The sequence below is a fragment of the Myotis daubentonii genome, chromosome 15 (assembly GCF_963259705.1).
Source record: "Myotis daubentonii chromosome 15, mMyoDau2.1, whole genome shotgun sequence".
NCBI classification, from domain to species: Eukaryota; Metazoa; Chordata; class Mammalia; order Chiroptera; family Vespertilionidae; genus Myotis; species Myotis daubentonii.
In genome coordinates this window covers 11761356-11785769 of record NC_081854.1, presented here as the reverse complement: position 1 = coordinate 11785769, position 24414 = coordinate 11761356, and the positions used below count along the sequence as shown (strand labels likewise).

General features: G+C 61.1%; 2 protein-coding genes across 8 annotated transcripts; one reads left to right on the top strand and one right to left on the bottom strand.

Moving 5' to 3' along the window:
- The first annotated feature begins 708 nt into the window (after positions 1-708).
- On the top strand, positions 709-8525 carry KLC3 (kinesin light chain 3). 4 transcript variants are annotated; one of them, XR_009448788.1, is made up of 13 exons: positions 709-901; positions 3507-3772; positions 4205-4435; positions 4707-4776; positions 5113-5332; positions 5667-5754; positions 5828-5929; positions 6395-6568; positions 7317-7407; positions 7481-7521; positions 7679-7801; positions 7956-8019; positions 8326-8398. XR_009448788.1 is itself a non-coding variant. In XM_059666168.1 (13 exons), the coding sequence occupies exons 1-13, from the start codon at positions 739-741 to the stop codon at positions 8395-8397; spliced, it is 1689 nt and encodes a 562-aa protein (XP_059522151.1). In that variant the 5' UTR covers positions 709-738; the 3' UTR covers positions 8398-8525. The 4 variants fall into 4 exon arrangements, 2 of the variants coding, with proteins under 2 accessions (XP_059522151.1, XP_059522152.1); XM_059666168.1 differs by having other exon boundaries at positions 7679-7785; positions 8326-8525; XR_009448789.1 differs by lacking the exon at positions 7317-7407 and having other exon boundaries at positions 7679-7785; positions 8326-8400.
- Positions 8146-24199, bottom strand: ERCC2 (ERCC excision repair 2, TFIIH core complex helicase subunit). 4 transcript variants are annotated; one of them, XR_009448787.1, is made up of 23 exons: positions 24134-24199; positions 23704-23803; positions 22240-22317; positions 22104-22166; positions 21813-21926; positions 19064-19180; positions 18856-18972; positions 18442-18565; positions 18250-18346; positions 17950-18083; positions 17708-17876; positions 15964-16082; positions 13289-13358; positions 13131-13200; positions 12941-13042; positions 11927-11990; positions 11305-11416; positions 9956-10048; positions 9787-9859; positions 9491-9561; positions 9226-9369; positions 8993-9136; positions 8146-8756 (listed from the first exon to the last, which is right to left on the bottom strand). XR_009448787.1 is itself a non-coding variant. In XM_059666162.1 (23 exons), the coding sequence occupies exons 1-23, from the start codon at positions 24136-24138 to the stop codon at positions 8664-8666; spliced, it is 2283 nt and encodes a 760-aa protein (XP_059522145.1). In that variant the 5' UTR covers positions 24139-24197; the 3' UTR covers positions 8146-8663. The 4 variants fall into 4 exon arrangements, 3 of the variants coding, with proteins under 3 accessions (XP_059522145.1, XP_059522147.1, XP_059522146.1); XM_059666162.1 differs by having other exon boundaries at positions 11295-11416; positions 24134-24197; XM_059666164.1 differs by lacking the exon at positions 24134-24199 and adding an exon at positions 23930-24036 and having other exon boundaries at positions 11295-11416.
- Between the last annotated feature and the right edge of the window lie 215 nt (positions 24200-24414).

Here is a 24414-nt window from a genome sequence, read left to right as displayed (position 1 = left end):
ACAGCTAAGTGCTGCAATGAGATTTGAACCCAGAGCCCAAATTTTAGCCATTACATCACCTCCCCTCACAATAATGTGCTGTAACGTCATAATGTGATATATGACATGAAATAATATATCATTTAGGCCCTAAAAAGTTTGTGAACCAAATCAAGAAGGGAAAGGAGGCAGCGTTTTTGTGGGAGGCTGTCATTTAGGAGGGGCAATCAGGGGAGGCCTCTCGGAGGAAGCGGCCTTTGCGAAGAGACCAGACAAATGGTGACATATATGAGGAGAGAGGTCCAGGCTGGAGGCACAACCAAGGCAAAGGCCCAGCGGCCGAAACTGCAAGAAGGCCCCGGGTCTGGGACCCAAAGTTTCCAAGATTCCGAGTTCTTGAGGTTCTAGATCACCGAGCCCCGTTTCCAGGCCTCGCGCACGCTGCACTCATCCTCAGGTTCGCCAGGCCCTGGAGGCTGCGGGCTCGGCGCCCGGAGGTGCTGCAGTTTCCGCGGGGCCCCCGCCGCCGGCCAGCCTTTCCCCGGGCGGTGGGCGGGGCCGGCCTCACCTGCGGGGGCGGAGCGCCGGCTGCCCCGCCCCTCGAGGACCCGCCCGCGGCCCGGGACGCGGCGCACAGCTGGGAGCCGCGGGGCGCGCGGCTTTCGGGACGCGGCGGGTGCAGCGCGCAGCGTGGGACCCGGAGCCGGCGCGCTCAGGTGGGCGCCGGGGGTGCAGGGCGAGGGCCCCGGGGGCCGCAGGATGGAGGCGGGGCGGGGGGTGAGGCTGGGCCCGGCGCACCGCTGGGCCCGCTGGCCTGGCGACGGGGACCGGCCTGCGGGCCCCTGGACGCCCCCTGCCCCGCCCTGGGGCTCGCCGGGCTCTGGAGGCCCAGCTGGGGCCGCGCCCCCTCCCCCGTGCGCAGGTAAACAGGAGCGAGGGCGGGGCTTAGGAGGAGGGGGGGGCTCTGCTGGGAAGCTGGGGTGCACGGGGCTGGGCTGGCTGGACAGGGGTAAGTTGACGGGGACCTCTTGCCTGCGAGCGCGCATATGGAGATAGCGTGTGCGTGTGTGTGAGAGATGGTGTAGGAAGCTCAGGTGTGTACGATGGTGTAGGAAGCTCAGGTGTGTGTGATGGTGTAGGAAGCTCAGGTGTGTGTGATGGTGCAAGAAGCTCAGGTGTGTGAGATGGTGTAGGAAGCTCAGGTGTGTGAGATGGTGTAGGAAGCTCAGGTGTGTGCAGAGATGGTGTCAGGCTGTAGGTATGGGTGTAGAGGGGAGATGAACTGTTCCGTGGCCATGGGAGGGCGTACAGGGACTGTGTGAATGACGTGGAAATGGATTCAGTGATGTGGAAGTGTGGGCTACCTCTGATGGTGTTTGTAATGCCCTGCATGTGTGCCGCAGTGTGTATGGGAGGAAGTTGAACTGCTTATAGAATAAGTGTGAGTGTGAACAAGAGGTTGCAGGGCTGTACAATGCGGGAGTGGCAGGGAGGTGTGCAACAGGATGGCCGTGTGGGGTGTGACTATGGGGCTATGCACACGGGCTGAGCACGTGAAGGGGGGTTTGCTGCTTGGGGGACCGTGTGAGTGTGGGAGCTGGGTGCGTGGTGGGAACAGCCCCGTGCTGGACGGCTGTGCGTTCGCTGTGGCTGTTACTGTGGTCGTCAGTCGGGTGGTGGGTGAGGCTGTGTGTGGAGCATTCGGCTTAGCTGCCGGAGATTGTGCGTGAGGTTGTATAAATCAGCGAAATGGTGCGAGTCCTGGTTGTGGTTGTCAAATGGCTCTCAAACTTGTGTGATTGTGTTTGGCTGTGTCTGGGGCTTGTGTGTGAGGTGTGAGGCTAAGGATGGTGTGACACACACACACATACATGTGGAAAGGGACTGACACATGCGCAGACGTATCCGTTGAGGGTGATGAGAGCCTGCGGTCCATAAGTCCCACAGGACCACATGCTGCCCTGTTTGGCGCTCGGGGTGTGTAGCTGTGTGTGCCACGTGCAGGGGCACAAATCCCTGGCCGGCCCGGCAAGGGGTTGGGGTGTTGGAGAAAGGGGGGAAGATGGTGACCAGCCCGTCATCTGGGAGCGTGTGCGCAGGGAGGGGGCGCGGGGCAGGCAGTGGGGACCAGCTGCCGGCGGGACTGTCCGAGTGCGGGCGAGAGAGTTCGTTTCCATGTTGTGTGCTGGCTTTTATATCTGAGGGGAAACATACCGGCGCATTGGGCTGTTTCCGAGAGGGGAGTGCATGTGTGTGTTTGCCCGAGTCAGGGTGCTGTGTTCTGAAAGGGAAGAGTGGATGCGTGTGAGTGTGTTTATTGAGTTTTATGTTTTCAAGGAGGAAGAGCGTGTCCAGATGTGTTATATCTCTGAGAGGAGAATGTGTCGTACTTTGTATTTCTTTGTGTTTGTTTTTATTTGTATTGATTTCAGAGAGGAAGGGAGATAGAAACATCACTGATGAGAGAGAATCATCGATCAGCTGCCTCCTGCACACCCTCCACCAGGGATCGAGCCCGCAACCTGGGCATGTGCCCTTGACCAGTATTGAACCGTGACCTCCTGGTTCATAGGTCGATGCTCAACCACTGAGCCATGCTGGCCGGGCTGTATTTCTAAGAACCCCTGCGGAGGGTGTGAGTTGTGTTTCTGAGAGGGGTGTGTGTGTGTGTGAGTGTGTATGTGAGGGCTCCAGAGGCACCACCCACTGTGCACTGGCTTTGTCACCCACATACAACCACACGAGGTCCCACGTGTAAGACCCCCACCTGTTACGATCTGGGCCTCAGACCCTCAGCTGTCACATGGCCAGTGACATCCATGGGCCACGCCTGTCACATGTATGTCCCAACACGCCTTGGGCTGGCTGGGCCTGTCGGCAGTGGAGGGCGGACCCCTGTTCTCTCAGGGTCTGTCAGCTCCTCAGGGCCCGGGAGCCCACACATGGGGTCCCCCTCGCCGACCCCCCATCTAGAGGCACCTCTGCTTCCAGCACCCCAGCCCCTCGGCCCTCGCCTCCTGCCCTACCTCCCAGCCCCAGCGGTCTGACTGGTTCGCAACAAAAACACCCTAAGAATGAGCTCACAGTGAGGCTGCCGCCTCCACACACCCCGCCCCACACGCCCAGCGGAGGAGGGCGCCTCCCGTTCCCGGTCACACAGCCAGGAGGTCGGGGCGAGGGGACCCGGGGCCCTTGGGGTGCTGAGGACGGGCCAGGTGAGCCGGGGCGGGTGGGCGGCCACACACCGGCGTTGCCCTCTTTGGGTTAGTCATACGAGGGGTTTTGGAGTTGTTCTCAGGGCTGAGAGCAGGCAAAGGTAGACTAGAATGTTCCCAGTTGCGGGCTGGCCGGGCTGGGTGTGGACCAGGGTGCTGGCGGGAAGCAGGAGGGTAGGGAGGCAGAGGGCTGGCGGGATGGCTCGAAAGGGAGGTAGCTGGGAGGGGCTCTGCTGGCCCAAATGGCGTGGAGCCTGAGGGGCCAGCTGGCCTGGCCTTGGCTGTGACTCCCCAATCCTGGCTGCCCCCCAGGAGCAGCAATGTCCGTGCAGGTGGCAGCCCCCGGAGGCGCGGGGCTGGGCCCAGAGCGCCTGAGCCCGGAGGAGCTGGTGCGGCAGACGCGACAAGTGGTGCAGGGGCTGGAGGCCCTCCGTGCAGAGCACCGGGGCCTGGCCGGCCACCTGGCGGAGGCCCTGGCAGGCCCGGGCCCGGGCGCTGGCCTGGAGCTGCTGGAAGAAAAGCAGCAGGTGGTGAGCCACTCGCTGGAAGCCATCGAGCTGGGGCTGGGCGAAGCCCAGGTACGAGGGGTCCAGCTCTGGGGGGAGGTCCGGGGAGGAGGGGCCACGTATGCGGGGGGTGAAGCCTGGGGTAGGTGAGACCTAGGGGAGCCAGGTTGGGAGAGGGGGGCTCTAGGCCAGAGATGGGGTACCTGGGCAGTGTTGCAGGGCCCTTGAGTGTGACAAGTACCCCTGAACCTTCCATAGACCTGTGGGTCCTGGGGACACTTGGGGGTACATGGGGGGACGTGCAGTCCCTGGGCATCATCTGTGTGCCTGGGTGACATCAGAGGGGTCCCTGGGCAGGATTTGGGCCTGTCCCTGGCGGCCTCTGTGCCCCCTCGGAGTCGCCTGGAGGGCTCTCTGCGGAATCTGGGGGGTCCTGGGCTGGGGCGGGGGTGTCTGGCAGGGTAGGGACCGGGCCCCTGACTCTCGACCCCCGCCCCCCGGCAGGTGCTGTTGGCCCTGTCGGCGCATGTGGGCGCCCTGGAGGCCGAGAAGCAGCGGCTGCGAGCGCAGGCCCGGCGGCTGGCCCAGGAGAACGCGTGGCTGCGGGAGGAGCTGGAGGAGACGCAGCGGCGGCTGCGGGCCAGCGAGGAGGCCGTGGCGCAGCTGGAGGAGGAGAAGAGCCACCTGGAGTTCCTGGGGCAGCTGCGCCAGTACGACCCCCCTGCGGACAGCCAGGTGCGCGGCCGGGCCGGGGGTCAGCACGCGCTATGGCCCCGGACCCCCTTAGATACCCGTGGCTCCCCCTTCGCCACGGGGCCCAGTGTCCGAGGCCCTCAGAGACCCCCAACCCACTGGACTTCCGCAGAAGCCCTCAGCTGTTCCTGCAGACCCTCGCCAAGCCCTCGGGACACCCCGAGGCCCCTGACCACCACCCTGGGGCTCAGGACCCCCATCCCTGAAACTGATTCCCAACCCCGTGACTCCCCACGTCCTGTCCTCTCCGCAGCAGCCGGAGTCCCCCCGCCGCCGAGACAGCCTGGCCTCCCTGTTCCCCAGTGAGGAGGAGGAGAGGAGAGGTGGGTGTGGGTCCGTGTGACGGGGAGCTCAGCCATGGAGGACGAAAGGCTGAGCTGGGGAGGGACTGCTGGACCCCGAGGCCTCTGAGCAGGGGCTGGGGGGTCAGGCAGGGTGTCAGGAGGACGGAGCAGGTGGCCGAGGGGGTGACTGTGCGGTGAGGCTGGGCGGTAGGTGCCTGTGTTCACATCCCAGGGGCCTGGGACCCCAACCTCAGAAGGCAGTGCAGGCCCATGGCCCCAGGGGCAGCTGTAGCCCTGGGGGGCGGGGACGTGTCCCTCGTGTGAGGCTGTGAGGGGACGGGAGGCCTGCCGTGACTGGGTACCTGCCACCCCCAGGTCCTGAGGCGGCGGGGGCCGCAGCGGCGCAGCAGGGGGGCTACGAGATCCCGGCCCGCCTTCGGACCCTGCACAACCTCGTGATCCAGTACGCAGGCCAGGGCCGCTATGAGGTGGCCGTGCCGCTGTGCCGCCAGGCCTTGGAGGACCTGGAGCGGAGCTCCGGCCACTGCCACCCCGACGTGGCCACCATGCTCAACATCCTGGCGCTGGTGTACCGGTGAGCCCGCGCCCGCTGTGCCAGAGGGGCCGCAGGGGCGGGAGCCACTGTTGGGTGGAAGCGGGGATCCTGATGTCCGCGTGGGGCGCTGGAGTGGTGGTGGGGAGGGGGACCCAGGCCAAGAGGAGTCGGTGAGTGTGGGTGACAGAGACCCCAACAGAGTGGGGACGATTCCTGGGGTGGCCAGTGGCTGGGCAGTGCTCTGGAGGTGCTAGACCCTAGTAGGTGTGGGGAGACCCAGAAGGGACCCCCAAAGGGTGCCACTGTGCCTGGGTCAGCCCGGCCCCTGCCACCCCACCCCGGCTGACCCCTCCATCCTTGCGCTGCCCCCCAGGGACCAGAACAAGTACAAGGAAGCCACAGACCTGCTCCACGACGCCCTGCGGATCCGGGAGCAGACACTGGGCCCCGAGCACCCCGCGGTGAGTGGGGCCCGGGAGGGAGGGAGGGCGGGGCTGTGCCTTCCTACCCCTGACCTGCCTCCCCGGCCCGCAGGTGGCCGCCACCCTCAACAACCTGGCCGTCCTCTACGGAAAGCGCGGGCGGTACCGGGAGGCCGAGCCCCTGTGCCAGCGCGCCCTGGAGATCCGCGAGAAGGTCCTGCCCTGCCCTGCCCAGCGCCCTGTCCCGAGGCCCCTCCCGTTTGACCCTGAAATGTTCAATTCTGTGGCTCTGTGGCCCCAAACCTGTGAGCCCTGACCTTTTATGCCGCCTCACGGGGTGTTGTGAGCTAACAATTTAAGCCTAGAGCACCCATTCCCAGGAGCCACCGTGCTTGACCTGCCTGCCCTCCGTTTGACCTTGAGTCCCGACTCTGACCTCTCCTAACTCACCTCTGTGCCCCAACCTGGTACAACCCCTCCTTGATAGAGCCATTTGAACCTGCACCCCAAGGTCCAGGTGGTTTCTGGGCCACCGTGACCTCTGACCCGAGGAAGCTCCAGTTGGGTGTAACTTCTGCCCAACCCCGTGCAATCCTCCACGTGGCTGCTGTGACCCCGACGCGTGACCCCGGTGACGGCTGCTGGCGTCACGCGGCCTGCCCATCCCGATGACCCCTAGGTCCTGGGCGCCGACCACCCGGACGTGGCCAAGCAGCTCAACAACCTGGCGCTGCTGTGCCAGAACCAGGGCAAGTTCGAGGAGGTGGAGCGGCACTACGCCCGGGCCCTGAGCATCTACGAGGCCCTGGGCGGGCCCCACGACCCCAACGTGGCCAAGACCAAGAACAACCTGGTGAGGCCCTGGGCGGGGACGGGCACGTGCAGGGTGGCAGGCAGAGGCCAGGAGCCCCCTCGCCAGGCCCGTGGAGAAGGGGCTCCGAGACCCCGGCTGGTGAGACCGGAAGCGGCAGGAACCAGGTCTGGTGCCAGGGACAGCCCCCGGGAAAGAAGCTGGAGACGGGCCGGAGCGGGGACAGCATCAGGCGTTTATTGAGCTTGGATCCCTTAGTGCTTCCCCTGCACCGTCCGTTTGCTGCTGTTTGTTAATCCTCACCTGAGGATGTATTTTCCATTGTTTTTTGTGTGTGTGTTTCTTAAGAGAAAGTGGAGGGGAGGGAGAGAGGGGGGAAGAGAGAGATCAATGTGAGAGACACATTGACTGGTTGCCTCCCGGCGACAGGCATCAAATCTACAACACAAGCACGTGCCCTTCACCGGGAATTGAACCCGGACCTTTCGGTGCATGGGCTGGTGTTCTAACCACTGAGCACACCGGTCAGGGCCGCACCACCCATTTCTCAAAGGACTCTGGGAGGTAGGTGTTCTTGTGGCCCCATTTTGCAGATGAGGAAACAGAGGCACAAAGGAGAGCAGGGAACAGGCTGAGCCAGGAGGCCCCCTGCCCTGGTCACTGAGGCAGGAAGTGGTGGGGCCGTGGGCTCCGCTGTAGGCGAGGCCCGGGTGGGAGCGCCGGGCTGTGCCTGGTCCAGTGCGAGAGCTCCCGGTGCCGGAGCCGAGATCACCCGGCCACACCCCCGCAGGCCTCAGCCTACCTGAAGCAGAACAAGTACCAGCAAGCGGAAGAGCTGTACAAGGAGATCCTCAGCACCGAGGACCTGCCCGCCCCTCTCGGTGAGCCCCGCCCCCCGCCCCCCCCAGGGCTTCTCAGTGTCACCCCCCCACAATGCCCCCGTCTGTTCCCCAGGAGCCCCCAGCACAGGCAGGGCTGGTGACGCGGAACAACAGGTGAGGAGGGCTTTGCTCGGCTCCCGGGGGAGTGGGGCTGGATGGGGCGCGGGGACTGACTGCCCGGGGGAGTGGGGCTGGATGGGGCGCGGGGACTGACTGCCCGGGGGAGTGGGGCTGGATGGGGCGCGGGGACTGACTGCCCGGCGCCTCCCAGACCCTTCGCCGGAGCAGCTCCTTCTCCAAGCTCCGTGAGTCCATCCGGCGCGGAAGCGAGAAGCTGGTCTCCCGTCTCAGAGGCGAGGGGGCGGCGGGAGCAGCCGGGTGAGTGTTGGATCAGGTCAGTGAAGAGCCCCGATATCTGCAGCTCCCCCTGTCCTGCTCGAGAACCTTCCATGGCTCCCATCTCCCCTTGACATAGTCACACCCGGTGCTGGAGAGGTCTTCCCAGGGCGGGAGCCAGACCCTCCCAGACTCACTCGCTCCCTCTGCAGGATGAAGAGAGCCGTGTCCCTCAGCACGCTGCACGTGGGTGGTGCCAGGGCTGCTGGGGCCCAGGTGAGGGGAGACAGGGGCACCTGGTCAAGGGTGGAATGGGGGGCCATGCTGGCAGGCAAGGGGAGGGAGGGGACAGGCTGGCGTGGGGAGCCAGGGGTGGTAGGTGGGAATGGACCACAGGACAGAATGGATGGATGGGCTTTACTTGGGGGTCAGGTAGGGGATGGACATGAGGTACAGGAGAATGAGCACTACAGCCGCTGCAGTGGACAGGCTGGCAGTCAGGGTGGGGTAGCGCTAGTGCAGCTGGAGCAGGTGTGTCCTGCCCTCGCCTTCCCGTCAGCCACCCCTTGTGCCTGTCCCCAGTTCCCCAACCAGCACCTGAGTGAGGCCTCTCGGACCCTCAGCGCCAGCACCCAGGACCTGGGGCCCCGTTAAAGTCCACAGGACCACGTGCCTGCAGCTTCCACCAGAGGGGAGTCTGTTCATCTCCTTGCCTGGCGCCCTGGGGACACCCCGTGTATTGGGCTGCCCTCTCCTCTGCTATTAAAGTTTGTCGATCTGGCCGCCAAGAATGTCCGCTTGAGGTCTCCTTCCTGCACAGGCCTTCCCGCGCCTCCCGCCGGAGGCCCCAAGCCTGGGACCCAGGGCCAGGTAACACTCGCAGTCACACGAACTCCTTTTATGGCCCTGCCCCACCTCGCCTACAGCTGCTGTGCAATCTGCTCGATCCTCCGCAGCGTCTCCTCGGACTCCAGCTGCTCCAGGCTCAGCAGGGACAGGCCCAGCTGATCCTCCTGGTGGGCAAGGACGGGAGGGTGAGGCCGGGCTCACGCACCTGCCCGTCTACCGTGGACACACGCTGGCGTCTGAGCCCTGGACTCCCAGCAGTTCCCAGGCCGGGCGTGTGGGCGCACACAAACCTCCCTTTGTCGCGGGCAGGCTGGGTGAGGGCGTGGGGAGGAAGCGAGACCTTCCCGAAGCAGCTTCGCGTGGGAGGCTAAGGGAAGCAGGGCGGGCCCCTCCAGCTCACCCTGTGGAACGGCTGTGCCATCTGCCTCAGGAAGTACTTGGCCACCTGGACCCCCTCGTCCACGGTCAGGTTGAGGTTGGCGTCCGTGAGGTGCTCCTGGATCCAGCGAGGCAGCTTCCCCCGCTTGTCCGCCCGGGCAAACCGCTTTGAGCAGGAGGCGGGAGAGAGGGAAGGTGTCAGGACCCTGGGACGATGATGAGGGGAACAGCCAGGCTGGGCGGGCCGACCCCCACCTTGTCAGCGAAGACCATGAGGCCGTAGTCGGTCTTGCCCCTGATGGCCCGGCCCACACACTGGGCCGCGTGGCGCATGGCGTCGAAGGTGAGGAAGTCGTTCTCTCGGATCTGGAACTGGTCCCGCAGGTATTCCAGCCGCGCCTGCGGCGAGATGGGGCCGGCCCCTAACGCCTGTCCCTCTGCAGCAGCCCCTTCCCCGTGCAAATCCTGGGGGCGCATCCAAAAGGGGCCCTAACATCCTGTGCCCCCAGGCACTGCTCACCTTGAGGATGCGGCTCTGCGTGTAGACGTAGGGGACGCCAAACATGATGACGGCCCGCCCGAAGTGGTGCACTGTGTGGGAACAGCGAGAGGGGTCACCCCGAGACCAGCTGCAGGGAGCCACCCTCAGGCAGCCCAGGAGTGGGAGGCGTGGGGGTGCTCCGAGGGCCCCACGGGCACCCAGGGACGAGGGAAGGGAGACCCTGGGTGTGCCCAGGCTGTGGGCGTCCCCTGGGGCAGCAGAAATGGCCAGGGCTCCAGGAAGGCTTCAGGGAGGGGAGAGCCTAGTTTACTCACCAAAGTCAATTCCCTCGGACACTTTGCCTCGAGCCACTGAGAGCAGGATGGCCCCACGGCCGTTCTCACAGGCCTGCGGAGGGGAGGTCAAGACAGATGCACGGCCACTCGAAGCTGTCCCTCCCCCTCCCGCCTCTTTCAGCTCCCCCCTCCCCCAGCCCAGCCTCACCTCCTGGTACTTCTCCAGGGCCACACTGGTCTCAGCCCCGTCCTGGGTCTCAATGAAGAGCAGCTTGTTCCTCTGGATGTTCTCGAGGATGCCCTGAAGGACACGCGGGTCAGTGTGCCGGCAGGAGGGTCACGCTCTCGGTGTCCCTGCTGAGCTCGGCTCTGCCCGGGCCTCCCGGGCTACAGGCCACTTCTCTCCCCGTGGAGACCCAGCAGGGAGACCCTTTCAGGAAACCTGTGATCCTGGCAGGGGACCGGTCCCCACCCCCAACTTTTGGACAAGTGGGGCAGGCATGTGGCCCAAGACAGCCAGTCGGGACCCTCCCTGCCCAGCCACTGACTGTGGAGACAAGATTTCACATGTGACAGACATTGTAATAGAGACCTGTGGCCAGGACAGACACAGAGACAGGGGACAGGACAGAGGGCTGAGAAACATCCCCCCACAGACGGTCACCTGGAACCCTCAGTGGGGAGGAGCTGGGGCAGCCGGATTTCCATGTGGGAAAAACGGAACCCTGACCCCGGCCTCACACCATGCACCAGGAGGAAACTAGGTGCTCACAGACTAGGTGTGAAAGCTAAAGCTACAGGGCTTTCTTAGGAAACTCAGGAGACTGCCATCTCCTGGGCAGGCAGAGGTTTCTTAAATAGGACACAGCTGGCATTCAGGATGTGGGGCTCGGGGGCCAGCAGCCCCTCCCCTGTGAGGAAAGAGCCTGAGGACAGAACCAAGGTCTTGGCCATGAGTGGGTGAGCTCCCCACCCACCACTCCCTGGTGTTCGGATTCGCCAAGTCCATCATCTCACCTCCGCTGAGAGCTGGGCCATGGGCGCTCAGAAGCAGAGAGGACAGAGCAGCCCCTGCTGTCCCTGCATCCTGCCTCCCCCAGTCCCGGCTCCCTGTCCAGAAAGCCCACGACCTCCCCCCCCCCCTCCCCCAGTGCACTCTCTGCCGGAGTTTCTGTTCCAGTCTAGTTCTCCAGAACCTTCCTCTTACAGCACAGCACCCAGCAAGAGTCTTGCCTGTTATCCAGGTCAAGCCACATGCGCTGAGGGGCACAGGCATGGTGGTCACCCCAAAAGACCAGCAAGGGAACCAGGACGGGGGAGGCAGGGTGTGGTTCCGCCTCCTGAGGGGTAGGCCTTGGGGGGCCCAGAGGCTGTAATGCTAGTTCTTAGCCCGGAGGTGGGGAAGGGCCCCGGGTGTACACTCTGTTCTTTAAACTGCTCATACGTGTCCTATACACTCTCCTGCCCCCTATGACACAGACGGGCAGAGCCGAGATCTGAGAAGCCAGGCCCTTCCTGGGTGTGGCGAGCAGGGGCGGCGGGCGTACCTGCTCGTACCAGGAGGCCACGGTGCTCTCCATGTACTGGTAGCTGGTGAAGAAAGCCACAATGCCGTCGGGGACCACGGCAGACATCGCCAGCAGGAGGTTCCCGTAGTTCCGGATCACCGCTGCGAGGGGTCAGAGGTTGCACCTTCCGCTGGCCTAGGCGCTCTTCCCCACCCCTGTCAGCATTCCTGTCTAATGCCTGGTCTTGAACTTGGGGCTCATAGAGGCCCCAGTGAGCCACCTGGAGGGCTGTTCACACACACACTCCACTTCTCCTTGCAGGCCGGTGGGAGGCCTGGCCATGTGACTTGCCATGGCCAATGAAATGAGGGAAGTGGCTGCGGGCCACTCCCAGGTGGCACCTCTGCAGACAGTGTGCCATTCACCACGATCCCTCCTGTCACGTCTCACCCCAGCTGTGACGTGCCCAGCGGTGGAGGTTCCCAGAGGTGACACTGGGCAGGCCCCCCCAATCCACAACGCACGGACCAGGGACAAGAAGCAACCTCTATGTGAAGCCACTTCGACGTGGGAGTATTTGTTTCCACAGCAAGACAGGCCATACTGACGGCTACACCTCCCCTCTCGGAACCCAAACCAGCCCCCGCCATGAGCTCCCACGGGCAGCGTACCAATATCTTCCCGGGTCTCGAATTTGGAGCTGATGGCCACCTGATCGTTGCCGCGGCCGATGATCTGAGGAGAGCAGGAGACATCACAATAAGCGAAGCAGCAGCGACCACCGCGATGTGCGGGTTCTGGTTGTCAGCTAGGGCTGTTCTAAGCTTTTTATAGACGCGGTGTCATGGGAGGAACGACCCTGTTATCAGTACTGCCCGGAAAAATCACCGAAGGCGCAGAAAAGGTGAGTCGCCTGCGCCAGGACACATGGCAAATAAACAGCAGAGACGGAACTGAACCCAGTTCTGCCCATGTACCCCACCAGCAAGCACGCTCCAGCCGCCCAGCCTCCAGCCAGGCGGTTCCCGGAGAACGCTTCTCACCGTGACCTTGACAGCCACTGGGGCACCCCCACTGGCCCCTCACAAAACCACGTGCAGTGCATGGTCAGCACTGGAAAAGCCATTCCCCAGCCGCAGCACTCTGGGACGTCTGTCACAAACTAATGGAGGAGCGAAACCTGCCCAGCCCTGAGTCCAAAGTCCTGGCTGATCTCCCTTTTTGACTCTTTAAAATGTTTTACTGCTGCCCAGCCGGTACTGCTCAGTAGATTGAGCACCGTCCCATGCACCAAGAGGTCACCGTTCAACTCCTGATCAGGGCACACGCACCGCTTGTGGGCTTTGTCCCCAGTAGGGGGCGTCTGGGAGGCAGCCGATCGATGTTTCTCATCAATGTTTCTCTCTCTCTGTTCCTCTCCCTCTCTGAAAAAAAAAACAAAAAACAAAACCATAGCTCACGCTCCCCTCCACCGCCTTGGAGATCACGGAGGAGGCATTCCCGTTTGCAGATGAGAAGGCGGAGACTGGGAGAGCACGCCCACGGGCAGTGCCCAGGTCTGTCTGCCCAGGATCTGTGCCCTGAGCTGTACAGCTCTCCTGCCTGATCAGCGGAGGGAGCAGAGGGAGGACAGTCAGCCACTCGCTCCCATCTTCCCACCCGTCACCCACCCCTCTCCCACGTACCATGGGGCACAGGCAGACCCGGGCCAGTGTCATGGTGAAGGTTGCCATGGTGACGGGGTGGAAGTCCAGGATCTTGGGGTAGATGTCCAGTGGGGACAGCGTCTGTGGCGGGGACGACAGGAGGGATCTTAGCAGGACTGGGCAGAACCAGGAGCCCCGAGGGGAGGGCGGGGACAGAGAAGGTCCTCACCCCAGATGTGATGATGACAGACTGGAAGCGCTCGAAGACGGGTTTAATGGCCAGTGAGGCGTCCATGCAGCTGTGGGAAGCAGACGAGGGTGGTGAAGGCCAGGCCAGGGGCTGAGGCCCCACAGTCCATTCACACCCCTGCTGGGCTGAGGGCTCACCTGAAGTGCAGGATGGGGTTGGCAATGGTTGGGGTCCTGTCGTCAAAGGGCTCGATGATGATGGTGAAACCTACCGGAGGCCGGTGAGAATGCTGGGTGCCAGTGATGACCATGCCCCTCGCCAGTCCCCACCCCCTCAGTGAACGGGACCAGCCACCTACAGCCCAAGCCTAAAACCCAGGCACCCGAGTCCAAAATACACCCAGCCTGCCCGCGCGAGCTCCTCCTCCTCAGGTTCCTCCAGGGCCAGGAGAGCCCGCCCTCCCCTCCAGCCTGGCCCTCGCCTCTCCGTCCGCGGTTCTCAACCTTGGCTGCACATTAGAATCACCTGCGAATCTTTTTAAAACCCTGATTTCTGGGCCTCATCCTCCGGAAATTCTGTTTCTTTGTTATGGGGTGAGGCCACAACATTAGTAACAAAGAAACAGAATTTCCGGAGGATGAGGCCCAGAAATCAGGCGTTTAAAAAGATTCCCAGGTGATTCTAATGTGCAGCCAAGGTTGAGAACCACGGGTCTAAGCCATCAGGAGGCTGTCAGCTCTGCTCTAAAGTCGATCTGCAATCTGACTCAGCCCGCGCCCCCCCCCCCGAACCCCGCAATCATTGCCATCACCTCCTGCCTGAACCACTGTGGTCGCCTCCCTCACTGGGCTCACAGCTCCCACCCGTTGTGCTGGGGACACAGCAGAGATCAAGACAGCTCTGGCCCTGCCCTCTCAGGGCTCACAGTTCAGTGATGGGGACACAGACCTGTCCCCGGACAGCCCAGAAGAGGAGGCCAGGCCCAGCCTGGAAGTCAGGGAGGACTTCACGGAGAAAGGACATCCTACTAAGCTGGGATCGGAAGGAGGAGGAGGTGGTTGGGGCTGAGGAGGATGGCGGGGGGGGGGGGGGGGCGTATTCCAGGTAAAAGAAAGTGAGGTGGTGCCTGGCCGGGGTGGCTCGGTGGTTGAGCGTTGACCCATGAACTAGCAGGTCATGGTTCAATCAGGGGCACATGCCCAGATTTTGGGCTCAATCCCCAGTAGGGGGCGTGCAGAAAGCAGCTAATCAATGATTCTCTCTCATCATTGATGTTTCCATCCCTTTCTCCCTCTTCCTTCCTCTCTCTGAAATCAATAAAAAATAAACAAGAGTAGCACATATTAAGAAAGTGAGGTGTTGGTGGATGGGGAAGTGGGGAGGAGAGGAGGAAGGCAGCGGGAGGGAAGACGGATGGGACAGAGGAATGGACGCAGGAGGAACCTTCCGGTGGGACTTGCTTCTGATGGGCCCTGGGGGTGGGGGAACGGGCTTTTGTCCTCCCGAGGCCGGGCCCAGCCGGCCAGGCCTGACCTGGTTTCCTGGATAGAGGAGTAATCCCCGGGGATCAGCCTGAGCTCCGGGCCAGTTTCACGCTGAGGAAGGGAAGGGAATGCTGACCGATGAAGGCGAGAGCCTCCGGGGCACTTCCCCTCTCGCAAGCTGGAAACCTGGGCATCACCCTCAGCTCCTCCCCCGACGCTGCCCACACCCAGGCACCAGGCAGCCCTTGCCTCTACCTCCCACCTTCCCAACCCTTCCCTTCCCTCTCTCTCGTCCAGCCCTGGCCAGGCTCCATCTATCTGCCCCCAGTCCCTCGGGAAGAATGGTTCTAAAGTGAAAATCTGCCCCTGCCCCTCCCTTGCTCAGAACCTGCCATGGCCCCCCAGTGCCAACAGGAACAGAACAACCAGGTCCTGCCCTGGCCAGTTTGGCTCAGTGGATAGAGCGTTGGCCGGAGGACTGAAGGGTCCCGGGTTCACGTCCAGTCAGGGGCACATGCCCAGATTGTGGGCTCGATCCCCAGTAGGGGGCGTGCAGGCGGCAGCCAATCAGTGATTTTCTCTCATCATTGACGTTTCTATCTCTCTCCCTCTCCCTTCCTCTCTGAAACTGTGGGGAGCCGCTATAGGGTTAAACCTCGGACTGACCTGTTGGCAAAGCCACAAACGAGTCCCAGCTTAGAGAGCACAGTCCTCTTAAGCATAATTAGGCTTGACCTTATGACGCTCCCTAGATCTTACCTGGGAAGCTAATGGGCTGAGGGAAGTGCAGCAAGAACAAGAACAAAAACAAGTGAAACTCACAAGAACAGTGTAACTTTGGTAACCACCACCTTGTTTGCCTCTGACTATAAAATAAAGGCTCAGCTTGCCTCCGGATCTTTCTCTGTGGCCTCAGCCAGGCACAGGAAGATCCACGGAGACTAAAGAGAGCTAGAGAGTTCTGAACGCTGTCTCCATGTAAATCATTCTTTGCCGACTCCGTCCACACCTTTGGGAACCCCTGGACCCTTGGGGCTGGACCCCGGCATGAAATCAATAAAAATATTTTTTGTTTAGAAAAGAACAATCAGGTCCTTACCACACCCTAAGTGTGAGCTGACCCCAGAGAACCTCTCTGGCCTCATCTCATACCATCGCCACCCCCACTCCCACCCCCTCCTCCAGTCTGCAGCCAGAGGGAGCCTCTGAAAGCACAAATCTGAGCAGGAGGCTCGCTCACTCACTGGCTCCCCAGTGCCCTCAAAGCCCAAACTCCTGAGCCCACACAAGGTCCCGAGTGTCCAAGTCCCACAGACAACCCTCCGGACCCAATGGGATCCTGATTCCAGCTGCCAGGGGCCGGCCGAGGCGGGGAGAGGTGCACTCACCCTTGGCGTAGGTGCTGACTAGGGTGGCAAAGTTAGCCAGGAGCGTGAGCGGGGAGAAGTCCGCGAGGTCCGCGATCTCCAAGGTGTGCAGGAGGGATCGGAGGCGTTCAGCGCAGAACCTGGTGGGGAGGCCACACGGGGTGAGGGGGAGGGGGAGGGGGAAGGACAGACAGGACCAGCAGCCCCTCCTCCCCTGTCAGAGCACCTATCTCCACAGTGAGGGCAGGGACTGGGGCTGCGCGGTCACCTCTGTGCCCGCACATTTACAGCGCCCACCGGCCCACAGAGAAATAACCACACACCCGAGTCACGTGGTCCCACGTCACACACGGTCACAAAATCTCACACGCAGGCTCTTGTCAAAGTAGGAGCTCCACAGCCACACCCAGAATCCCAGCCACGTGACCCTGCTCGGCCACATGTCACACACGTACACCCAGAACCTCATCCGTCTGTCACACTCGGCCATCCTGCCGACACACACAGCATCAGAGTCCCACATGCTCACACAGCCTCGCAGGCTCACACACGTGGTCACACCCATGCACACAGGCCACCCAGCCACAAACACTGACCACTGGGCCTCAGCTCTCACCCCTTGGGGACAGGCAGGTCATGGAGCAGGACTGTCTGGCTCCAGAGTTTAAAACCTGCTCTTGAATGTCATTTCTTCGTCTGTCTTCCGCACCCCCTCCCACCCCGACTCCCGGCTGGATCGGGTGTGCCTCTGGGCTCCCCCTCCCGGCCCCAGCTGCTCGGGTTGGTCTCTGTCTGGAGATGGTCTGTCTCCCCACTGAGGCTGTGAGCCTGGAGGGCAGGGGCAGGGGCAGGGCCAGCGCTGTCTCGGTCACCACTGTGTCCCCAGCACAAAGCAGGTCCTCAGGAACATGTGGTGGGTGCTGGGACCCCATCTCCGCCCTCACAAGCCTCCCTCTGGGGGGAAGCAGGCAAGGCCACACCGAGGGCCGCCCCACCCGCCAGAGGCAGAGCAGCCCGGGGCCTCGGCGCTCCCAGGCCTGGCTTTGCACAGTAGCCCACTCAGTGCTGGGTGAGGGGGGTGGGGTGGGGCAATGGCTTCCCCGGGGCCAGTGTCCTCATCTGCAGGCGGGACACCACAGGACTCCATGAGGCAGGGGATACTCAGTGCTTAGCTCAGCGTCAGTCCTACGACAGGGCGGGCACTGCCATCACGGCTTTCTCATGAGCCACCAGACACCTGCGTGAAAGGGGACCCCCGCCCCATTTTACAGAGGGGGAGCCTGACGCCCAGAGAGGACTGGTGACCTAACCAGAAAGCGCAGGAGCGTCCAGCGAGCCCCGCCCTCCTGCCAGACCCCTTCTCCTGTCCTCAGGCTGGGGGCGGGGGAGCAATGGAGGGGCCCAGGGGCCCCCACCTGGCGGGTCTTGTCAGGAGCCCCTCCTTAGGGCCTGGGGTGGAACTACCTCTGAGCTCTCACAGGTGCCCTGCTGGCTCCTCCGCCCTGCCCACCCCTCTGCAAACAGCGTCTCCATCCGACGCTTCCGGTAAATTCTCTGGTCAGGCCACTGCTGCCTGCCAGGCCCCTGCCCAACACAGGACTTGCCCTGGGACCCGCCTGCTCTGGCCGACAGGTGCCAGGCACGCACCTGAGCCCCCCACTCCTCACTTACACGCCTGACATTGGCTACAAGTGACCCCAGGCCGCAGGCGCAGAGGACAAGGCTGCGGACAGGGACCTGACCACCCCCCGCCGGCGGGGCGCACCTGAGGGGCTTGCGCTGGATGCACACGCGCTGGGCCAGGCCGCTCAGGAAGGCGGGGGGGCTCTCCTGCACCACGTGCTGCACGCGCAGCCGCCACTTGACGTACTCCAGCAGCCGCCGCAGGAAGCCCAGGAAGTGCTCGGCCGTGCGGATGGAGCCCGGCACCGCCTCTGCGGGGACAAGGGGTCAGCCGCCACCCGCCGGGGAGGGGACAGGGAGCGGCCGAGGCGGGCGGCAGCTCACCCTGCAGCACCTCGTCGGGCAGCACGGGGTTGGCCAGGTGGGCGTCGGTTTCCCGGGCGACACTGGCCTCCCGCAGCCCCTCCACGAGGCGGCGGTACTCCTCACGCAGGCGCTGCTCGTCCGTCTCCTTGATCCTGCAGGGAGACGGGGTGGAGGAAGAGCGGGTGACCCCGGAGGGGACATCGGGACAGGGCTGGTGTCCCTGGAGGCGGGTCAGGCAGAGAACGGGGGCTCGGGAGAGGCAGGGGTCGGACGGCAGGGGCCAGGCGGGCACAGGGCCTACTGCTGCCCCACCCCCACCTGAGCACTGTCTTCTGCAGGGTCTCCAGGTTGCCCTGGCATCTGTCCAGGGTCCGGCGGGTGAGGTTGACGCTCATGGAGTCGATGCAGACATTGTCTGGAGAGGAGGGGGAGGGGAAGGCCCGGCTCAGGCAGGCAGAGCCTGGGTAGCAGCCTGAGGGGCTGGCATCACCTCCCTGGCGCCCTCCTCACCAATGTTGTGGGCCTCGTCGAAGACCACAACGGCCTTGCGGGCCAGCTCCTTGGACACCAGGTCTGCAATCTTGGGGTCCAGGAGGTAGTGGTAGCTGTAGACCACCACGTTGGCGTGCAGGATCTGCAGGGGAGAGGGGAGGGTTACACCAAGCCTGCCTGCCACCCTAATCCCTGAACCATGCGACCTCCCACCCACCCACACTACCACGTCCCTTCCTCACAGGCCCACAGAGGCGAGGCGAGGACAGACAAACACAGGCCAGGCACACAAATAAGCAAGTTGATAGAGACAGACAGAGGCACAGACCCACAGGGCGATACAGGCAGACAGACAGACACAGGCAGTCAAATGGGCAGGCAGCCTGCAATCCTCACACATGCCCTCTGCCCACCCCCTGCCAGCCTCCTCACCGAGTACCGGGCAAGGAAGTACGGGCACCAGCCCTGGCGCCGCCCCACGGCCTTCAGGTCATCCAGGTTGTAGATGCCAGCAGGGAGGGGCACCTGGCGCCCATGAATGTCAAATTCCTGGGGCAGGGCAAGAGGATGCCTGGGGGTCAGAGAGGTGGGCTGTCACGGGCTGCTGCCCGCCCTCCCTTAGCCCTGTCCTGGCAGGCACCTCGTAAAAGCGGCAGTGGGGCAGGCTGGGGTCCCGCTGGTACTGCGCCCGCACGTAGGAGGCTGTGAGGCTGTGGCATTTTCCATCGACATCCTTCCCAAAGCGCAGGGGTGTTACCTGGGGAGCAGGGCGGGGGTGCATCTCAGCACTGACACGTCCTGAAAAGCCCGACCACTCCTGGGACCTGGGGCTCTACACCTCACTCCTGGGGTGGGGGGGGCGGGGGGCGGTGGAAAGCTGTTCTCTCTGGGGTGGGGCGAGGGGATTTTGGAAAACTCAAACCTCAACCTGTTTCAATGATAAACAGTTAAGACACTTGGGGACTTACTGCAGGGGTGAAAGAATGGCAAAAGTGTTACTCTAAAATTATTACTTTTAAAACATTAAGCCCTGTATACAATGGACTATTATTCAGCCATGAAAAAGGAAACATTGTGACAATGTGGGTGGACCTGCAGGGCATTGTGCTAAGTGAAATAAGTCACACAGAGAAAGACAAATTACATATGACCTCACGTATGTAGAGAATCTAAAGAAAACGAAAAAAGAAACAACCACGCTCATAGATAGAGAGGAGATTGGTGGTTGCCAGAGGTGGGGTAGGGATGGGTGAAATGGGTGAAAGTGGGCAAAAGGTACAAACTTCCAGTTAAAAAAAACAAGTCCTCGCCCTGGCCGGTTTGGCTCAGTGTATAGAGCGTCGGCCTGCGGACTCAAGGGTCCCAGGTTCGATTCCGGTCAAGGGCATGTACCTTGGTTGCGGACACATCCCCAATGGGGAGTGTGCAGGACGCAGCTGATCGATGTTTCTCTCTCATCGATGTTTCTAACTCTCTATCCCTCTCCCTTCCTCTCTGTAAAAAATCAATAAAATATATTAAAAAAAAAAAAAACAAAAACCAAAAAACAAGTCCTGAGGATGCACAGCATGTGACTATAGTGAATACTATATTGCATATTTGAAAGTTGCTAAGAGAATAGATCTTAAAAGTTCACATCACACACAAAAATTATAACTATGTAAGGTGACTGGACTTGTTGCGGTAATCATTTCGAGGTGTATACAAATATCAAATCATTATGCTGTACACCCACAACGAATATGTCAATTAAACCTCAAAAACTGCCGAAACCGGTTTGGCTCAGTGGATAGAGCGTCGGCCTGCGGACTGAAAGGTCCCAGGTTCGATTCCGGTCAAGGGCATGTACCTGGGTTGCGGGCACATCCCCAGTAGGAGATGTGCAGGAGGCAGCTGATCGATGTTTCTCTCTCATTGATGTTTCTAACTCTCTATCTCTCTCCCTTCCTCTCTGTAATAAATCAATAAAATATATTTAAAAAAATAAATAAATAAACCTCAAAAACAAACGAACACACCATTAAGCCTTGAAGATTCCTTAGTGTGTAGATCAAGGGTAACTGCTCAATCTTTCAAAATGCAAACAACCAGGACCGTGGCGAGGTCTCAGAATCAGAAGAGGGTCTGACCACACAGTCTGACAAACTGCCTGGCCCCTGCCCGGCTCTGCCCTCCGAGGCTCTGCGGGTGGCAGCGTCACAGCCCAGGCTGCCTGTCCCCAACACAGAGCCTTTCCTTCACCCACAGGAAGTCTCCGCGGCTGCCGGGCCCCCCCCCCCCCCCGCCCCGTTCCCATTTCATCAGCCGCCAAGGCTGTGCTGCTACTTCATTTCCCTCCATCATCTATATTATTTCTGACACATTCTTACAGATAATTTTACAGAATACATACTCCATGAATTACATGTTAAGTGCTTACAACAATTTCTGGTGCAGTGAGCCCTGTGCCTTTATAGCATAATTAAATAAAAACTAATATTCTATGTGTCATATATCTATGCAAATCATGAAAATTTCTCATATTCTTCTAGCTCTTTGTACGTGCTAAGGACTACACATACATTATCTCACCTAATCTTATCAACTGGATGAAGCAGGGACTTTACACTTATTCAACAGAAAGGAAAACTGAGGCCCAGATTCCAGAAATCACCTACGCAAAATTATACAACTGTCCAGCCGGTGTGGCTCAGTGGTTGCACGTCAACCCATGAACCAGGAGGTCATGGTTCAATTCCCCGTCCGGGCATATGCCCAGGTTTCGGGCTCAATCCCCAGTGTGGGCATGCAGGAGGCAGCCGATCAATGATTCTCATCTCTCTCTCTCTCTCTCTCTCTCTCTCTCTCTCTCTCTCTCCCTTCCTCTCTGAAATCAATAAAAATATATATTTTTTAAAAATTTCACAACTGCCCTGACCGGTTTGGCTCAGTGGATAGAGCGTCGGCCTGCGGACTGAAAGGTCCCAGGTTCGATTCCGGTCAAGGGCATGTACCTTGGTTGCGGGCACATCCCCCGTAGGGAGTGTGCAGGAGGCAGCTGATCGATGTTGCTCTCTCATCGATATTTCTAACTCTCTATCCCTCTCCCTTCCTGTCTGTAAAAAAAAATCAATAAAGTATATTTAAAAAAAAATTTTACAACTAATGCTTCAGAGGCAGAAACCCAGGCCTGCTGGACTCCAGGAAGTGCCTTTGTAACGTGTCCTAGGCTGGGGGGAAGGGGGAAGGCTCTCCGAAGGAGTGTGCTTGCCTTGGCCATGAGCAATGACTTTGAAAAGTGAGGAGGGAACTCTGTGTGCGGCCCCTGCCGATCTCCCCGAGAAAACTCCTGGTGGATGAAGAGTGTCCTCAGCCCCGGGCTCAGGGCAAGGGGAGGCGCGGGCACTCACCTCAGGATGGACGCACAGGTTCTTCCGAGAGCTCAGCGCCAGCCCCAAGAACGGCAGCTTCTCACCCTCCTGCTTCTCATAGAAGCTGAGCAACTTCCGAAGCTCCTCAATCACCTGTGCGGGCCCAGGAGGCAGGGGGCTTGGCCTCCCTGAAAGCACCAGCCCCCGCCCAGCCAGGCCCCAGCCCCAGACACCCCCCCCCCGCCCACCCCCCCGCGGTGATGGCAGCCACCCGGGGGACCAGTGAGGCCCAGGAAAAGTGGGGGAGCACCAAGACTGGCCCCAGCTCACCTTCTCAATCTCAGGCACTGTCCTTGAGCAATAGATGAGTTTAGTCACCTCCAGCGGATATGCCTGCCAACGACAATGGGCTCAGCCCCGGCCCCTTTCCCCCTTTTCCCCTCCACAGGCCCAGAGGGTCACCTACCCGCTGATATGCCATGATCAGGGCCAACAGGGACACTGTCTTCCCCGTTCCTGAGGGCATCTCCAGAACTCCATGACCCTGCGTGTTGGGAGTGAGAGGAACGAGACGCAGGCTCTCAGAACTTCAGGGGCACAAACTCGGGGGACGCCCCACTCCCCACTAATATCACCATCTTGGAACGGCAGGACAACACAGCAATTGCAAGTCTGGGCCCCAGGAGCAGTGGATTTGAACCCCACTCCTGCCACCTCTTCGTTGAGGGGTCTTTGGCAAATGCCTTCACCTCTCTGGCCTCAGTAGCCTCATCTCTAAAATGGGCCTACTAAGCTCTAATGAGAAGCTGTGGGTTAAACATTTAGCATAGTATCTGAATATAGTGAGCCCCTTTTTCTTTCACTTTTTAAATACGTTTTTATTGATTTGAGAGAGCGAGAGGAAAGGACAGGGAGAGAGCAACATCAGGGAGAGAAGCATGGATGGGCTGCTTCCTGCACGCCCCCTACTGGGGACCCAGCCGCAACCAGGATGTGCGCTGACTCGGAATCGAGTCAACCAGGGCATGGGAGGGGGCTCAACCAGCTGAGCCACAGGGCTGGGAGAGCCCTTTTTCTTTTAATTTAGCAAACCCTTCCAGCACTTACTCTGCGCCTGGCAGTATTTTAAAAAATATATATATATATATATATGTATATATATATATATTTTTTAAATATATATTTTATTGATTTTTTTACAGAGAGGAAGGGAGAGAGATAGTTAGAAACATCAATCAGCTGCCTCCTGCATACCTCCCACTGGGGATGTGCCCACAACCCAGGTACATGCCCTTGACCGGAATCGAACCTGGGACCTTTCAGTCTGCAGGCCGAGGCTCTATTCACTGAACCAAACCGGTTACGGCTTTTTTTTTTTTTTTTTTTTTTCCTAGCAGTATTTCTAAGTGTCTCACATCAGGGTTCTGTTGACATTTGGGGATGGGATAACACGTGGTCCGGGAGGGCTGCCCTGCGCCCTGTAAGATGTTTATCAGCACCTGTGGGCTCTACCTACCAGATGCCAGCAGCACCCCCACTCCCTCCATGAAATGTCTCCAGACACGGCCGCACGTCCCCCGGGGGGTCAAAACCACCCCCAGGTGAGAACCGCTCCCTGACTTAGCGAATGAACTCCTCCCACGGACCTCGGAGGCAGGCGGTGCTGCTACGCCCATCTCGCGGAGGCGAAAACGACGGCACAGAGAGGTTAGGTGGTTTACCCGAAGGCACACAGCGGTGCAAGCAGGATTCCAGCTCAGGCAGCCGAGCCCAGCGTCTACCCTTCCCAACCACGGCGCAGCGCCGCCTCCGAGTGTCAGCTGCTGCTACCGTAACTAGTCCCACTTTAGGGGAGAGGCTGGGCGCGCGGGCTGCCCTCCGAGGACCTCGATCTCCGTCCAGCTCCCAGGCGCCCGCGGGCTCCACGCACCTTGGCGTCGAGCGTGCGCTTGAGCTCCAGCATGTAGGAGAACTGCTCCGGGTAGATGTAATCGTACGGGAAGTAGACCAGCAGCCCGTCCACGTTGAGCCTGGCGGCGGGGCTGTCCGGTCAGTTCCGCGGCCCCTCGGCCCCCCTCCGGCCCCTCTACTCCCCAGTCGTCGGGCCGAGAGAGGTTACCTGCCCGGCCCGGCCCGTCGGGCGCCCCCGGACGTACCCCTGTTCCCCAGGAGCCTCCGGGTCCCCTCGGCATCGCCCCGCTGCCCATCCCCGTTACCGCACCGTAGGTCCCCGAGTCTGTCCCCACCTCACCCCCTCGGCCACCCCTTCCCCCGCAGCGGCCCCGAGCGTGCCCTCCAGTCCCCCCATCTTCCAGGACCCCGCTCCCGCTAGCGAGTCGCAAACCCCGGCCCCATCTCACTTCATGGCGCCGGTCGCGGCTGGAAGCGGCGTCAACCCGCCTCCCTCATGAATATTCAATGAGGCAGGATCCGTGGGGCGTCCTCGAGGCGCCGCTCCACCTTCCTCGCAACGCCATTGGTTGGTCCTGCCCGTCACTCTACTGGGGTGGAGCCAATAGGGATAGTGCGCGTGCGCACGGTAATGCGAGGGTGGGCTCGCGAGGGAGGCCCGCGTCGCTGAGGAGCGCCGAGGACCAAGAACGAAACAGGCAAGGAAGAGAACCGAGAGAATCGATCCCAT

Coding starts and splice junctions, on each gene's coding strand:
- KLC3 (XM_059666168.1), top strand. CDS start 739: ATGGAGGCGGGGCGGGGGGTGAGGCTGGGCCCGGCGCACCGCTGGGCC. Junction 7,408..7,480: donor GGACCTGCCCGCCCCTCTCG/GTGAGCCCCGCC, acceptor TCTGTTCCCCAG/GAGCCCCCAGCACAGGCAGG. Junction 8,020..8,325: donor CCAGGGCTGCTGGGGCCCAG/GTGAGGGGAGAC, acceptor GCCTGTCCCCAG/TTCCCCAACCAGCACCTGAG.
- ERCC2 (XM_059666162.1), bottom strand. Junction 16,083..17,707: donor ATCCAGCGCAAGCCCCTCAG/GTGCGCCCCGCC, acceptor CCTCCCCACCAG/GTTCTGCGCTGAACGCCTCC. Junction 10,049..11,294: donor TGGCCTCCTGGTACGAGCAG/GTACGCCCGCCG, acceptor CGTGTCCTTCAG/GGCATCCTCGAGAACATCCA.